General features: G+C 41.4%; 1 protein-coding gene across 1 annotated transcript; it reads right to left on the reverse strand.

The window, feature by feature from the left end:
- Positions 1 to 1,386: 1,386 nt before the first annotated feature.
- On the reverse strand, positions 1,387 to 17,298 carry LOC128541241 (hyaluronan-binding protein 2-like). Its single transcript, XM_053511584.1, has 13 exons — positions 17,129 to 17,298; positions 16,680 to 16,713; positions 16,460 to 16,570; positions 14,216 to 14,326; positions 14,008 to 14,124; positions 13,729 to 13,845; positions 12,780 to 12,957; positions 10,845 to 10,939; positions 10,483 to 10,735; positions 9,589 to 9,731; positions 9,151 to 9,291; positions 8,908 to 9,053; positions 1,387 to 1,693 (listed from the first exon to the last, which is right to left on the reverse strand). The coding sequence occupies exons 1-13, from the start codon at positions 17,195 to 17,197 to the stop codon at positions 1,532 to 1,534; spliced, it is 1,677 nt and encodes a 558-aa protein (XP_053367559.1). The 5' UTR covers positions 17,198 to 17,298; the 3' UTR covers positions 1,387 to 1,531.
- Between the last annotated feature and the right edge of the window lie 1,045 nt (positions 17,299 to 18,343).

Genomic DNA, 18,343 nt, shown 5'->3' on the forward strand with positions numbered 1-18,343 from the left:
GTAAGTTTATGTTGCATGTAGCACCTTGGTCCTGGAGGAACGTTGTTTCGTTTCACTGTGTACTAACTGTATATGGTTGTAATGACAATAAAGCCCACTTGAACACTTGAACTTGAACACTTCTATTTTGGTTTCATCTGATCCTATGACATTCTCTCAATCCTCTTCTGGATCATCCACTTCATGCTCTCTGCAGGTCATTCACTAGGTCCCCCGTGTGGTTCTGGGATTTTTGCTCACAGTTTTTGTGATCATTTTGACCCCACGGGGTAATATCTTGCATGGAGCCCCAGATTGAGGAAGATTATCAGTGGTTTTGTATGTCATATATATAGCTATGTTTTGACTTAATTTAACCTTGGCTTCTACTTTTAATGGAGTAAGATTTAGACTTTGCTTTTACTTTAATACACCTTTTCCACCCCTGGTGTGAAGTGAATTAAGATGGGTTTTCTTTGCAAGGGATGACACTGGATCTGATCTAAATGTAATGAATAATATGGCACATCATAAAGCTGTTGTCTCATCTATACAATATTTGAAAAACCTCTATTTCTCTCTTTTTTTTTAGCTAAGTATGTTGGAAAACTAAAATGTTAAAAAAATAAAAATGATCGGGCCATAGGCACAAACCTCACCTCCACTGACACTTTGGGTTTCTTGTTTTCCCTGAAGGCTTAACATAGAGTTTGCGACTCAAGTCCAAGTTATAGTAAATATTGACACAGCAAATGTTATGTTCATTCAGTGCTGAGTCAGTTTTTAAATAATTTTCTGCATTGATTTATGTAGAACCTCAGCAAGCAACCTCATCTCCCTTCTCATCTGTTCCAACCACTCAGAATTCAGCATCACAAATCACTGATATCTGTAGTCATCTGCACATGTTTCTCAAATGTTCATGGCTTAAATGAAATGTTTTTTGCTTGAAAGATTTACAGGCCATGTTGAGGCTTAACAGACAAAAAACATTATTCTGGTCAGGTACAGGGACTGGACTTAAAATGGGAGCCAAAACCATGCCAAAAAAAAAAAAGCCCTTAAGTGAACCTGAGAAACTATTCACTATAACACATAGATTAAATAAATACTGTGTGTCTGTCTATCTATCTGTCTATCTTATTAAATAAATAAAGTCTGGTCTTTGGATGCAAAATGTGAAGAAATGAGTTTAAAACTTTTGCACAGTACTGTACAGTATGTCCTTACTATGTACCCTTAACTTAGCTATAAAGATAGTTCACAGCGAGGTACTGCTAGTGAACTGCCAATATCAGTCATACATAGAGAAGGATATAAAAACAGGTTTCACTAAGCTGTCTTTATAAACAAAACTTTAATTCTTTTCAACAACATTCTGCAGTGATAAAATTAAAAACTGATTTGTGTGATCATATTTGGATTGTGAATATTTTATAATACAGATGTCTGACATTTATTTTGGCCATGAAAACAAATATAAGGTTTTTGTGAAAGATGGATAATATATGTCATTGTGGCAATTAAAACATTAAACAACATGTGGCTGACATTACGTGGAACGCATCTTTTTATTGATCCAGTCAAGAAATTGAGTGACACGGGCATAAACACCAGGTTTATTCTTCTTGCCGCAGCCATCGCCCCAGCTCACCACTCCATAGACATAATGTGTGCCATTCTGCTTACAGATCAACGGGCCTCCAGAGTCTCCCTAAACATGAGAAAAAAGCAGAAAAATAACTACAAAAACAACACATTATTATAATATGCACTGAAGGCATAGATTTAGTGGAGATGCCCATGAATAAAACAAGCAGTCTAGTTTACTTATTATTGAATTTTATTTGTATACAGCTTTTAACAATTTTATTAGCCTTGGAAAAATATTTGACACGCTACACTAATATTATTTAATTTGCTACATAGCAAGAAACCCTTTATGATGAAATTAAATTTTTTTTTGGTAAGAAACAACTGACTTCAATTTTTTTTACCCTTTTATTCTGTAAACTGCAATTTCAAAGCAACACAACTCTCATTTTGTGTTAGAGTCCATAATTATATATTTTTTTTGTTGCTTTGTTTGATTTAATTTAATAGAATAAAATAATGTAAATTAATGTTTTAAGCTTTAAGGTTTATATTTATACTTTAAGTTATTTACAGTAGGTCTAGTCATACCCATAGGGGGCACTGTGCATGATGAGTGCATTGCTCTCTTACCCCGATGAACGCAAACTGTACTGTACTGTAGCTCTAGAATGAATTAAATCTTGCTCCAAATATTCATGCTTGCAATTTGAAGTCTTTTTTAATTTATTATGGCCACATAATATTTTTTTTATTTCTTAAATTCTTTTTTTAATTTCTTACGGCCACACAGATATTGCTAAAACCTTTTAAGAAGAAATGCTCTTAATTTCACTATTAATTATAGTTATAATATCTACTTAATTTCTACTTTCTATAATTTCTATAATTTTTTATGGAGCATCATCACTAAATCATTTAAATTTATTTTTTTTCTGATGACATTTTTTGCTTGCATGCATTTTTTTTTTTTTTTTTTTTTTACACCAGTCTGTTCCTATAGGTTAATAGTGTGTTGGACAGTTCTTAACAACATTTCAGTAATTTCAGCAATCTTTTTTTTATTTGCTTCATGCAGGCCCATAATTTGTTCTTACAGACATACTGTCACACGCCAGCCAGATCAACCCAGCACCTCCAGACTCTAAACTCCACTCCAGGTTTTTCCCCTCTCAATGTCACCTGCCACTCAAGCACACCTGAAACCTATTATGCAATCATCTCTAGGCTTTTTAAGCACGCTGAGAGAACCATTCAGTGCCGCAGTATCTTACTCGTGTGCCCCACGTCTATCTTGTAAAGCAGTTTTCAGTGTTATCTAGCCTGTTATCGACCCTGCCTGTTTTTCGGACTTCTCTCTCGTCTACGCCCCTCCTGGTACTTCTGCTGTTATCGGACTGATTAATGTGTATGACCTCGCATGTTCCCGGGATTTCGGATTTCCACTTACGTTTTGGATTTGTTCGCCCTCGCTGCTGGATTTTCGGATATCGACCTCTGCCTGGACAAGGACGACTCTTCCAGCCGCCACTTCATCTTGCTCGCCTTGCTCGCGAGCACTTCCGCATTCGAGCATTCCCGTATTCGCGGAGAAAAGACACTCGCGGCGCGCGCCGATCTTCACGTTCGCCGAAGAAGACAAGCCACTGCACCCCATTCACCAACGTATACGTGCTAAGCGGACTGACAGCAAAAGAAAAGATCGCTTGCAAGAGCCCGAGAGGATTCCCCGCGTTCGACTTCCGGGATTGTGGAGATCCCCTCGCGTCATAGCCCCGCCTCCTCTCACGTCACTAAAGACTTCCCCAGTCACCAAGCACACACAGCCACTGCTTCTCTCCCCTGCTCCTGCTGTGCCTGCTACCCAAGCCTCAGTTTATAAAATAAAGGTTAAAAACATTATTTCCCATCATTTAATCACTGTGTGTCTGCTATTGGGTTCATTTCCGTCCAGCCACCTCTGTCCGCCCCTGACAGTATACTGCGGCCATGACGGACCCAGCGGACGCTTCTCGCCACAGACCTAGCTCTCAGGCCAGGCTTCAACTCAGGTCTAGCGCACGCTCTGATGCCCGACTGCGTCAGACTGTCGCCCAGCAGGGACTTTTGATCAATTCCCAACAGCAAAGTCTCCAGCAGATCTCCCAGGCCTTGTCTCAGCTGTCGACTCAATTTCAACAGGTATGCTCTGCCCTTCCTTCTACTTCAACACCCGTGACCCGGCACGAACCTCGCCTGCCCAACCCACAACCATACAATGGCGATCCCGGAACCTGTCGTTCCTTCCTGTCTCAGTGTTCTCTGTCACTGGAGCTCCAACCCTCAACTTTTCCCACCGAACGCTCTAAGGTGGCCTATGTCATCACCCTCCTCACAGACAGAGCCCGTGAGTGGGGAACCGCCGTCTGGGATGCTAACAGCCCTTGCTGTGCCACCCTTAGTGCCTTCACTGAGGAGATGAAGAGGGTCTTTGATCGTTCTTACGCAGGAAGGGAGGCCGCGAGGCAACTGCTGGAGCTTCGCCAGGGTTCTAGGTCTGCTTACGACTATGCCATTGAGTTTCGAACCTTGGCGGCTGCCACTGAGTGGGACGCCCAGGCCTTGTACGACACCTTTTTAAATGGACTTTCGGAGTCTGTCAAGGATCAGTTAGTCTCCCAGCAGCTCCCTGAAGACATTAATGGTCTAATGGATCTGGCAGGGCGAGTAGACGCACGCCTCCGACAAAGACGCCGCACCCCTGGCCAACTCCAGCCCAGGACCAATAATTCTCCTGTTCAAACCACCTCCAACGGCTCTCCGACCGAACCCATGCAGATTGGGCGAACCAGGATCTCACCGGAGGAGCGACAACGTCGGGTTCAGACAGGGGCGTGTCTTTACTGTGGGCAACTCGGACACCTACGTCTCCAGTGCCCATTAAAAGCAAGGCCCCCCCAGTGAACCTAGGCACACTGGAGGGGGCGTGCCAAGGACAGTCGCCTAAGGACCGTTCACTTCTTCCTGTCATGCTCCTTTGGGATCATCGCTCCCATGTTCTTCACGCTCTCGTCGACTCCGGCTCAGACCAGAATTTAATCAGTGCATCAAAAGTTGAGGAACTGCACTTGCCAACCGTCCCTCTGGCACCGCCGCTGTCAGTCCGCGCTCTCGATGGGACACTTCTTCCCCCCATTACCCAGCGGACCACCCCAGTAACCCTGAGGACATCTGGGAACCACTCAGAGGAGGTATCATTTCTTGTCATGCCAAAAGCTCAAGCCCAGCTCGTTCTTTGACGCCCCTGGCTCATCCGCCATAACCCACAAATAGACTGGCAGCACAACGCCGTCCTTGGGTGGAGCCCACTCTGCCTAGCATCATGTCTCAAGTCTGCGCTCAGCCCCGCTTCAGTAATAATCTCCCCTGAGGAGTTTCCTGACCTCTCCTCAGTCCCAAGTGACTACGCTGATCTCAGAACGGTCTTCAGTAAATCCCGGGCGACTTCTCTACCACCACACCGACCCTACGACTGTGCCATTGACCTCCTCCCTGGCACGACTCCACCACGGGGACGTCTCTACTCACTCTCCCAACACGAAAGAGAGGCCATGGATAAGTACATCTCAGAATCATTAGCCGCCGGCATCATCCGACCATCATCATCACCCGCCGGGGCAGGCTTCTTCTTCGTGTCCAAAAAAGATGGGTCCCTGCACCCCTGTATTGACTATAGAGGGCTTAACGACATTACCGTTAAAAACCGGTATCCCCTACCCCTGATGTCAACAGCCTTTGACCTTCTGCAGGGGGCCCAGGTCTTTACCAAGCTGGACCTCCGCAGTGCCTATCACCTCGTTAGAATCAGGGAGGGAGATGAGTGGAAGACCGCCTTCAACACCTCATCTGGTCATTATGAATATCTTGTAATGCCTTTCGGGTTGGCCAATGCCCCGGCAGTCTTCCAAGCCTTGGTCAACGATGTCCTTAGGGACTTTATTAATGTATTTGCCTTTGTCTATCTTGATGACATTCTTATCTTCTCCCGCTCCATGGAGGAACATACAAGACATGTTCGCCAGGTGCTTCAGAGGCTCCTTGAGAACCAGCTCTTCGTGAAGGCTGAAAAATGTGAATTTCATCGAAACACTGTTTCTTTTCTAGGCTTCATCATTGCCCCGTCAAAGATCCAGATGGACCCCGCAAAGTTGCAAGCTGTTACCGACTGGCCCGTTCCGACCACCCGTAAGGACCTTCAGCGTTTCTTGGGCTTCGCCAATTTTTACAGGCGGTTTATCCGAGACTATAGCTCTGTAGCTATGCCACCCACCTCCATGACCTCAGTAAAGAGCCCGTTTACCTGGACGAAACAAGCAGCTGAGGCATTTCGGGAACTGAAGATGCGCTTCACTTCAGCTCCGATTCTCCAACAACCTGATCCTGCCCTTCAGTTTGTGGTCGAGGTGGACGCCTCAGACTCTGGAGTAGGGGCGGTGCTGTCCCAAAGGTCTCCCGCGGACGACAAGCTGCACCCCTGCTGTTTTTTCTCCCGTCGTCTCTCGCCCACCGAAAGGAATTACGGCATTGGGGATCGGGAGCTGCTGGCTGTAAAATTGGCGTTAGAGGAGTGGAGACACTGGCTGGAGGGAACCGAGGCCCCGTTCCTGGTCTGGACGGACCACAAGAACTTGGAATATATAAGGACAGCCAAACGCCTCAATTCCCGACAAGCAAGGTGGTCCCTATTTTTTTCTCGTTTTAACTTCTCCCTGTCCTACCGCCCGGGCTCGAAGAACACTAAACCGGACGCGCTGTCCCGCCAGTTTTCACCAGTCCGAGATCAAGCATCCGATGCCTCCATTTTGCCCCCCCAATCCCTGGTAGGGGCGGCACTGCTAGACGTCGAGTCACGAGTCAGGACAGCGCTCAACCAGGGACCCGGTCCCCCAGAGACACCAGCAGGCAGGCTCTTCGTCCCGGAGGCAGAACGACCATGTGTCCTGGAATGGGGGCATGGTTCAAGGCTGGCCTGCCACCCTGGGGCGGCACGCACTCTAGCCCTTGTCCAGCAACGCTTCTGGTGGCCCACCATGAGAAATGACATCCGTCGCTTCGTGAATGCCTGTGACCTCTGCGCAAGAAACAAGACCAGCAATAAGCCGCCTGCTGGCCACCTTAGGCCGCTTCCAATTCCACACAGACCCTGGTCCCACATAGCCCTTGATTTTGTTACCGGGCTTCCCGAGTCCGATACACGATACTTCCCGAGTATCGTGGACCGCTTCTCCAAGTCAGCTCACTTCGTTCCCCTATCTAGTCTCCCCACGGCCAAAGAGACAGCGGAACTACTAATCATTCATGTTTTCCGACTTCACGGACTCCCGATGGACATTGTATCGGACCGTGGACCCCAGTTTGCAGCACAGTTCTGGTCTGCCTTCTGTAGACTAATCGGTGCCACGCCCAGTCTATCCTCGGGGTATCATCCACAGACTAACGGGCAGACGGAACGGGCCAACCAGGACCTGGAGACAGCCCTCCGGTGTATGATATCCAAGGAGCCCCGGTCCTGGAGCCGGATGCTCCCATGGATCAAATACGCCCACAATTCTCTGCCCACGTCAGCTACCGGCCTGTCGCCTTTTCAGTGCTCTCTCGGGTACCAGCCTCCCCTGTTTCCCTCTCAGGAGGAGGAGGTCTCGGTCCCTTCGGCACAAGCCTTCATTCATAGATGCCGGAGAACTTGGCTAAATGCCAGATCAAGGATCCGCCGCACCGTCTCGGCCTTCAAACAACAAGCCGACCGACATCGTTCCAGGGCACCGCCCTATCGAGTAGGCCAAAGGGTCATGCTGTCTGCCCGTCATATCCCCCTCAAGACCATCTCTCGGAAACTGTCCCCCAGGTTTCTCGGCCCATTTACTATCATTAAAGTCATCAACCCCTGCACCGTCAGACTCCGTCTTCCCTCCACTATGCGTCGGATAAACCCGTCATTTCACGTCTCCCAGATCAAACCTCTGGTCTCCTGCCCGCTAAATCCACCCACCCGCCCAGCTCCTCCTCCCCAGGTCATCGATGGTGGCGAAGCGTTCACCGTACGAAGACTGCTGAAGGCTCGACGACGAGGCAGGGGCCTCTAGTATCTAGTAGATTGGGAGGGCTATGGCCCAGAGGAGAGGAGCTGGATTCCGTCAAGATTCATTTTGGATCCATCCCTCATTGAGAATTTCCACCAACAACATCCCAACGCACCAGCCAGAACGCCAGGTGGCGTCCGTAGGAGGGGGGGTACTGTCACACGCCAGCCAGATCAACCCAGCACCTCCAGACTCTAAACTCCACTCCAGGTTTTTCCCCTCTCAATGTCACCTGCCACTCAAGCACACCTGAAACCTATTATGCAATCATCTCTAGGCTTTTTAAGCACGCTGAGAGAACCATTCAGTGCCGCAGTATCTTACTCGTGTGCCCCACGTCTATCTTGTAAAGCAGTTTTCAGTGTTATCTAGCCTGTTATCGACCCTGCCTGTTTTTCGGACTTCTCTCTCGTCTACGCCCCTCCTGGTACTTCTGCTGTTATCGGACTGATTAATGTGTATGACCTCGCATGTTCCCGGGATTTCGGATTTGCACTCACGTTTTGGATTTGTTCGCCCTCGCTGCTGGATTTTCGGATATCGACCTCTGCCTGGACAAGGACGACTCTTCCAGCCGCCACTTCATCTTGCTCGCCTTGCTCGCGAGCACTTCCGCATTCGAGCATTCCCGTATTCGCGGAGAAAAGACACTCGCCGCATCTTCACACAAAGACACATCTTCACGTTCGCCGAAGAAGACAAGCCACTGCACCCCATTCACCAACGTATACGTGCTAAGCGGACTGACAGCAAAAGAAAAGATCGCTTGCAAGAGCCCGAGAGGATTCCCCGCGTTCGACTTCCGGGATTGTGGAGATCCCCTCGCGTCATAGCCCCGCCTCCTCTCACGTCACTAAAGGCCTCCCCAGTCACCAAGCACACACAGCCACTGCTTCTCTCCCCTGCTCCTGCTGTGCCTGCTACCCAAGCCTCAGTTTATAAAATAAAGGTTAAAAACATTATTTCCCATCATTTAATCACTGTGTGTCTGCTATTGGGTTCATTTCCGTCCAGCCACCTCTGTCCGCCCCTGACACATACAGACAATTCTTTTTCATGACCACGACGTAAATATTGATGACATGGGTTTAAAAAAAATGCAAAGCTACTCACTGCATTACTCTGGGTTAAAACAATTGCTGCCAACTAAAACATATCAATCACTGCAATAATTATTTATTCTAAGGCTTAAGTTTTTTCCTGGCAATGTACCCACCTGACAGGCATCAACCCCTCCTTGCATCCGTCCAGCACAAAGCATGTTGCCATCCAGCAGTTCACCAAGAACATTAGGAGCCTTGCAGCGGTCCTGGCTGATTAGGAGAACTTTTGTTTCCAGTAACTGACTAGAACCGCTCTCATCTTTAAAAAAAAAAAAAAAAGTAAATGAATAAGGAAGAATGACATTTAATCAAGCAAGTTAGAAGTATGTGAAAGGACAAGGAGAGCAATGCCACACCTGTCTCAGTGACTCCATAGCCTGATATAGCACATTCCATCCCATCAGGAAAAGGCCCAGGAGGCAGACAGGCTGCTTTAACAAACATGGTCTCTCTGGCACAAAGTCCATTTTCTGACTCAGCCTTCAGTTTGAGCAAGGCTGATATTTTTTTAAATAAACACAATGAATGGTTCAATTTGTTATTAATTAAAAAGTGATTAATACTAAAACCAATGACAGTAGTTGTAAATTTGAACGATATTTTGACCCATAAACCTAGACACATGAAAAATTAATTGTAAGTCACCCCGATTGCTAATATAAAAATGTGGTCTTGAAACCAAACATTAAATAAAATCCAAAAGGCAATTTTACCAAGAATTTGGTAATAAAAAAGTATGAATATATTAAAATTGTAATGCCATGTATTACAATTTAAAAAGTTGAATAGATTACCTATGTCATTGTACTGGACATCATCAATTTCTGTGTAGTTATCATGTACAAAATACTTTTCGACTGCCACAGTCTGATCTGCTGCCTCATGCTTTTCAAGATCCACACCACCCAGAACCACCTGCATGTCAAACATCTTGTCCCTTTTTTAGTAACACACACACACACTTAAATGCACAAATAAAAATTTACTTATTTACTTGCATTATGCACAAAGTGTTTATGCAATATAAGCACGAGAGGGATTGCTGTACTGCTGAATATAGAATGGCTGTGATGCAGTTGCAGGCATAAGGACACAGGCCAAATGCATTGTTTTAATATAACAGTTCTGCAAACACAATTTATTATCATAATTAAATTTATGATTTGTTTATTTATTTAACCAGTTATTTTGCCCTACCAACATCCTTCTGGAACTAAATAACCGCGACTTGGAGAGAAAGAATAAATGCAGCAATGGACAGTCCTGTTAATCTGGTAAATTTTTTCTTTATGCTTGCATGTATTTCACTTAAAATTCCAAGGATGAAATCCAAAAAGTGTTAAATAGAAAGCTAGTGTGTTACTATATGTTGGGTGTACAATCCATTGTTACACAAAGTAGTGTAAAAGGGGTTTAAGAGCAATCTGTAATTGAACCTACTTGCACCTGTGCTGTGACTGCCAGTTAGTATAATAAATAATTTTAGAACATCTGGGCTGTGGAGTGATACATCTAGTTACCTGTAAATGTCCCAGGAGTGTTACTGCCTTTTGTTTAATCAGATTGTTCAGTCAGAACTAATATTTTGTATTATTTATTTACCTCTAGGTGTTATTGTTAATAAATTCATTGTTATTTAGGTTTATTTGGAAAAAGGTTGCACAATGTCTACTGTAGACATCACTTACATGCAGTGAGCAGCAGTGAGGACCCAGCAAGAGTGGAGGACAATTCCCCCGCAAAAATGCTTAAAGTTATCAGCAGTGTTTCTTCGACGCATCTGCACAGAAGCTTGCCAAGGATGAGTTCCAGGCTTGGACTTTCTTCCCCCAAAGATCCTAGATGTAATCCTACTTGTCATTGGGTTGCCACACACAGAAAACTCACTTTCTGGAGCAGTTGTGGTGTTTGTTACAGGTTTATCAGTGGTTGGTGGCTTAGCTGATGTCAAAATTATAAAAACATAAAAATGTTACTACAACTGGGTTTGTCGTTAGTGTGTACAGAGGGAGTTTGGCATCCAAAAAGAGAAACAATAAAGGATGTGCACCTGGTTCGGGGCAGCGTGCGACATTACAGTCATCCCAACTTAGTGTGTTATTGTGTCTAAAGACACACCAAGGCTGGCTCTCCCCATCTGGGTTCCTAGTAAAAACAATGTTTAAAAATTTTACATTTATTGTGAATTTGTATCAATAAAGTATGTGCAGTATGTACAGTATGCATTATGTATGTATGTATGTATGTATGTATGTATGTATCTATCTATCTATCTATCTATCTATCTATCTATCTATCTACAAACCATTTAGTATGTTCAAACCTAAGAATAAAATGGATTTGGGATTATATGCCATGAATTTAAAAGGCACTTATTGATATGCCATCTTTACGTAACCCAACCATTTATTTTGCTACTGAGAAGGCACTTTCAGCAGTCATATTTCAGGAAGTCCAGGGAAATGTGTGTCTTATTGCTTAGGCATGTAAACCACTTTTCCCAGTTAAAAAAAGCTTTTGATTCCTGTACCACACACCTTCTTTCTGTTCACTGGGCAATGTCACATTTGAATACATACAGTATATGGATTCATTGAGGTGACATTACATACCCCGCAAACACCTCTGTAGCTTCTTATGAGTAGAAAAGTATGAAAGCAGCTGTGGAAGGACTAACATTTCCAGCTACCACAGAGCAAGAACTAATTGCAACATTAACTTAAAACCAGTGGATTTGTAAAGTGCTCAAAAAACAATTCCTTAATACCAGAAGCAATTATGCAGAGGTGGCACAAATAGGAAAAAAATGCAAGGAGAGTAGCTGTATTTCAAATGAATATTATTCAAGTAAAAGTAAAAAGTAGTCATCCAAAATATTACGCAAGAGTAAAAAAGTATATGGTGAAACGACTGCTCAAGTACTGAGTAACAAAGTAAATGTCTGATTAATTTTTTAAAGAAATTATAATTTTATATTAGTGTGTAGCCGAATGTAGTGGAGTAAGAGTAGCGTTTCTTCCTCACAAATCTACTTAAGTTAAAGTAAAAAGTATGGTGCAGTAAAGCTAAAAAAGTTTCTTAAGTAAATGTAATGGAGTAAATGTAACTCGTTACTACCTACTGAATTAGACTAATTATGGAAGATTGCTCAGCATGATACAAATGTAACTGTACATGAAAAAATGCTGTTGCATAAAAGTGGTGGCACCCCAGTTTAATTGATTTTTAGTATCATATTCACAATCAGGGGAAGCATTTAGGTGTAAAAAGGTGAAAAACAGGAGGGCAAATATGTTTTGGTAGCCAGGCATGGATAATGATGTCAAAGATTATTGTATACATTGCCTCACACATGCTCAAATTAATCCATCATTGGTTAAAAAGAAGAGCTCTTTAAGTGTCCCTGGACAAATCTCCAGATTGATTATATTGGTCTTTTACTTGCAGCAAAAGGTGGATATAAATATATTCTGGCTGTCATTGACACATTCAGCAAGTGGACTGAGGCATTTTCAATAAAATCTGATACAGCTTCTGCCACAGCAGGAGTACAATTGGGGAAAAAAATATTGATCCCCCTCTGAGTTTTGAAAGTGATAGAGGTACCCATTTTACAGGAAAGTTGAATGCAGATATTTCATGAGACATAACACAATGATCAGGAGGGGTAGAAAGATCAAATAGAACACTTGAAACAGCTTTGAAAAAATGGTCTGGCCGCTATTGGGCTCAGGATTTTCCAAGTATATTGATGTTAATGAGGGGAATTGTTCACAAGAGCATAGGAAAGCGCAATGAGATAAAGTAAATAACTTGCCCAAACCCATGATCGAAGGATGGGCAACTAAAATATTTTCTTAAGAATCTATGTAACTCTTTGTTACATAGGTTTTTGAGAAAATGAATAAACATTGAAATTCTATGAAGATGCTGTGAAAGATAAATTAGATCTAGATGATAACATAATTTGTGCACCGAATCTAACCTGCAATAGTTATGTTCTCCAATTCCATCATCCTCTTCATCAACATCATTAGTATCTTCAGCAGTAGCAACAGTTAAAAAGACATGAGAATTCCAAGGTAGACACTCATGTCCAGACTTAGTTTCACTGACAAAACCTCTGTATGATGCCCCATCTCCCACATAACAATCATCAGGACCTTGGGCACATACAGTGAATCAGGAGCATATTGTAAAACAAGATTTGTAATCAACAATATTTATATTAATTTCAAACATAGGCATAAAGTAAACATAGTGTGTTTTTCACTTGCACTGTATTTATAAAACTCTTACAAACCCCCACAATCCCACACCCCAACCATCCCTAACTCCAAGCCAGCCATACATGTCTAAGAAAGGCTAAACACCAGGCATAAAAACAGGCATATTTAAAAAAGGAAAAGAAAGAAACAAAAACATGAAACTGGAAGTCTGGATTTTGTGTGCACAGAAAATAGGAGGTAAAGAACCAACCATTAAAAAAAGACTGAGATTACACTATAATTTTATATAAAAAAAAGTGACAAAGGTCCCCCACACCTGTTGAAATTGAATATCCCTGAGCCACTGAGCGTAAATGGGTGACGTGGCATCCTTTCACTTAAATAAAAGAGAATGCCGGGCTAGGAGGGATGCAAAGGCTAGTAATTCATGTTTAGCTGCAGTTAGATGCCTATCTTCTTCTTCAGTAATGCCGAAAAGAGCAATCAGAGGGTCTGGTTCAAGACTGCAATTTAATATGTGAGACAGGGTTTGACCAATACATAAATTAGAGACGCCTTTTCACTTTTACAATTTTCACAGCATGGATCGACATCTGGGTAGAAATGAGAAAGCTTAACTTTGGAGAAATGAGCCCTGTGGACAACCATCAACTGTAAAAACCCGAATTTTTTTTTTAAGCATTAATTGAATATAGACCACATTACCAACTTGACAGAACTTTCCACTGTAGTTTTCAGGACACTTGCAGTGGAATTGAGTTCTTGTACGACCCCTGAAACATGTTCCACCATTCAGACAGGGACTGGGATTACAGGCTGCAGCTAAAACAGAGCAGCGTAAAGGCTTTTATAAAAATATGCACATTGCTTTCAAAACTATTTTGGGAATAAATTGAAATATTGAAATTATTGAAATTCTGTAATCATGGTTCTAAAAGAATTTGTTTGGTGTCATTGTCATTGTGAAAGACTGATCACACTCACCTTTCCTGCAGCTGGGAGGCTGGAAGGGTGCGATACACTTGCACTCATAAAAGGGCTCTTTTTCAATAAGGACGCACTCGCCACGACCGCATTTGACATTCTTACACACATTTATGACTGAAAAATAGGAAAACTCATAAACTACCACACCAAGTTTTTTTTTTTTCTTCAAATAAATATAAACAGTAAGAAATCATTGGTCTCTAACCAGTTTGACATCTTTTGCCCTTAAAAGGCTTGGGGCAAATGCATGTGAAATCACCATCACCATCATTCTCGCATACACCATCGTTGTAACAGGGATTTGGATTACATTCATCTAAGAGAAAATAAGAGGGAGGGATAGAGAAAAAGAGATAAGGATGCTATGTTATTTTGATAAGTGTCTTGTTAAATAATACTAAATATTTACATTTTTATACTATTTATTTGCTTTAAGATTGATTTACAGTGCCTTGAGGATTTATATTATTGTACATGTTACAATGTTTCTTGTTAATTTACTTTTCTTGCACCTTGAGTAATGATTGTATTTTGGTCATCCTATCTTGGAAATAAGGAAAATGTGTGAACCACACACGTTCACACACACATACTGTACACACCTAGGTGAATTTGTTCTAGCCAATCCACTTACTAACATGTTTTGAGAAGCAACTGGAAAACCTGGAGGAAAGCCATGCAGACTCAGGAAGATCATAGCTTCTATAGGTCATGTGACCTGGTGACCCCAAACTAGTGCCAAAATATTTTAATCTGAAATCTCCACAAGGTACACCTCTTTGTAGTCCAAGATATGTCTTCATTTATTTTTATTTAATTTTTTTTATTAAAAAAAAACATTATTTCTTCAATAGCTTCTAGGTCATGTGACCTTATGACCCCAAACAGGTACCAAAATAATTAGATCTGAGCTCCCCAAAAGGTACAACTCTTTGTAGTCCAAGATATGTCTTCATTTATTTTTATTTAATTGTTTGTCAGTCCAGTACCTAGACATTTAGAAATGGTAAGAATGCTTTGGTACCTCTTTTTTAATGGCAGCCAGGTAAAAGAAAAAGTGTGTGAGAGGTGTGTGTGTGTGTGTGTGTGTGTGATTATCCACAATGCTCTTAACCTTACTGTATGTGTGCATTCTGTAGTGTCTTTGGTGAAAGGAAGAGAGGCTCCAACACTCTATTTAGCTTTTCTCATTATCTACCTCAACATCTTTCAATCTGAGACAAACCTGGAAGGTATTAATAATGATTTATTAAAATAGAAAATTGGGAAAATTTGGGAAATTGCAGTTCTGCACAGCCACAGACAGCTAAAACACACACAATAAAATTAAATAAGCTAAGTACACACACACGTACTATTTATATATACAGTTCACATGTACAGGGATGAAGTATGTCTTAAGAAGACACTTGTGCAAATATTGGGCATACTGTGTGTAAGATTGTCCAGCAGCTGTAAGAATAAACATATTTACAGTGGCAATTCACTCCTTGTCAGCAACAAGGAGTTTGACAATACCCTGGCCCTGGATGGGCTCATTAAACAGCCTGGAACTAATGCAGGTCACATGACCTAGAAGCTATTCAAGGAATAGTATTTTTATAAAAATTTAAATTAAATAATAATGAATAAATATCTTGGACTACAAAGAAGTGGACCTTGTTGAGGTCTCAGATTTCATTCTTTTGGGGTCACCAGGTCACATGACCTAGAAGCTATTAAAGAAGGAATTTTTTTTAAATAAAACATTTAATAAAACTAAATGAAGACGTATCTTGGGATAAAATCGGGTGTACCTTGTATGAAGCTCTAATGAGATTATTTTGGTACCAATTTGGGGTCACCAGGTCACATGACCTAGAAGCTTTCGAAGAAATAGTGATTTAATTAAAAAATATATAATATTTGCAAATTAATTCACAAGACTCAATTGATATTATCTATTAATTCAACAATTAATAATGAACAAAAGCAGCATGCATGGAATAATAAATTAGAATAACTGGGGCACGTAGCCAGGTAAGTACAAGTATCACTTTTCATTTGGACTGAAATTTGTCGACGGTCCCTAAAATACCGCTTCCGAATGTCTGAATATCAAACTAACTTCACCGCGGTTTGTCTTTGGCCCTAATACCTTTACCGCTGCTACCTAATGATCACAAAGAGTGCCGCGGTATCAGGACCCTTTATATAAACACGCTGCCAGGTGCGGCTCGTTCAGGCGGATGGCCTGACGGCGGCGTTGCCTGGCAACCGCGTGTATAAATGGCCGCCTGTTCAGAACTCCGCGTGGAAGCAGCCTGCGAAACTGCCCGTGCTGAACAGTTTATGCGCGGATCTGCCCCTCGCGTGACAGTTTCATCAACATGCCACTATTTTCACATTTGCATATTTTATGTGACCGAAAGATTTCGCAAGGAAATGTAAACTCCTGCATATTTTATACCTGTCTCTTCCATGAATTCATCCAACCATTGTGACATGGTATTACTTTTATCATTATGCGTAGATTCTTCATAATAGTAATCAGAGGTCTCATTAGTCACTGGTGTTGGAGCTAAAAAAAAAAATTAAAGACATTATAATAATTTTCTGGATAAATGAGTATCATTGAATGAGAAATATTATTTTTATTAAAATAAGGTAATAATGATAAACAACCCCACCTTCACTGATACCTTGACTGTTCAGTAAAAGACTCTAAAAGAGTGCACAATTTTTACAATCAATATTCAATAATCATTCTAAAAGATAATGCATTAATCATCTCGCGTGTAAAAGGTTTAGCAGCTATACTGTAGTATAGTTAGCAGAGTGGAGCAAAGTGAATTGGTGTATAACTATATAATTACTGTAGGCCTACTACAGTTTTGTAAAAATTTTCAGCCTGGGACCTGAAAATGTAACAATAATTAATTAGTAAATTAATAATTCATTAATCAGCAGCCCCATAAAATTCAACGTATAAAAAACATTTTTTTTCAACTATTATTTAAATAAAATTGTTTAAAATGGTCTACTAATTGAAAATTGTCTACCACCAAAAAAAAGCATAATAATCCTATTCATACTTCATACAGTATTTAGGCCAAATATTTTTTTATTTGCTACATACCTCATTTTTTGCTGCTGCTGGCTGGTTAAAACTCTGCAGACACAGCAGTAGCAATACTAATTGGAGCATGATGCTGCCAATACTGGTCACAGGATTACAGGAAAGAAATCACCACAGTCCTAAGAACAGTAGGCGACAGTTGTTCAGATCAACTTTAGGATGAAGAAGTCATAAAATAGTGTCTCTCCACTCCAGCTGGCGATCATTAGCCTGAAGCATTGATTTTTTTTCATAGAGCCATGTCCAATCCTGTGACCCTATAAGCACCAAATACCCCCTTTAGTTTATTTACAGTATTAAGTGTACACCAGCATGTGAGGCCTTTTACCTGATTTTGTTCCTTGGTGCATGTTATATGTTAGGTACTCATTTAAAAATGGGTATTTTTTTCCATGTTTGTAAAAATTTAAACATTTTTACGGTTTTATTTCTGAAAATCTCTATTTTATTTGGTCCGACAGACTTCTTTCTCCTGTAGGTCAATGCCCAGGTCAACATGCTGGCATATTTACTTTTAGTCTGGCCTTTGAACCTTTCTTTGCTTTTTTATAACCACAGATCCTAAAATCTTTAACTGGTAAAACAGTGAGAGAAAAGTATAAGAGATTTTGTCACTTTTTTTGTTATTTAATACTTATTTTTATTTATACCTATTATTTAATATTACTGATAATATTACTCAGTCAAGCATAAGTTATCAAGGTAGTCTAGAAAGATAGATAGATAAATAGATCTACAGTATCTATCTTACTATAAACTTCAACTTACAGTGGTTTGACTTACAAATTTTTGATTACAGATTTTTACTTACAGTAAAATCTGTAAATTTGCACTTTTGATCTTTGTCGTGCAACACTCCCATATGATAGGTGGCAGCTCTGAGTCAGCAGCCACATAAAGGAAACTTTTTATTCTATTTTATTTATTTATTTACTTATTTACTTACTTACAATTGTGCTTAAAGTTTGCATACCCTAAAAGAATATTTTTTTAATTATTATTTAGGGATAGTGGCACATGATGTCATTGTTGTTTGATCCCTTTTAACACCTAATGATAACTGAAAGCATCATGATCAAAAGTTTACATGTCCCAAGATGTCCCAAGAGGCCACATTATAAACACACAGGTTGACACACACAGATTTAAATGTCTATTAAAGGGAAGTTTCCACATCTGTGACTAATTGTGATTAGTATCTATGCATAAATAGTC

This window comes from Clarias gariepinus, chromosome 14, assembly GCF_024256425.1.
Source record: "Clarias gariepinus isolate MV-2021 ecotype Netherlands chromosome 14, CGAR_prim_01v2, whole genome shotgun sequence".
NCBI classification, from domain to species: domain Eukaryota; kingdom Metazoa; phylum Chordata; class Actinopteri; order Siluriformes; family Clariidae; genus Clarias; species Clarias gariepinus.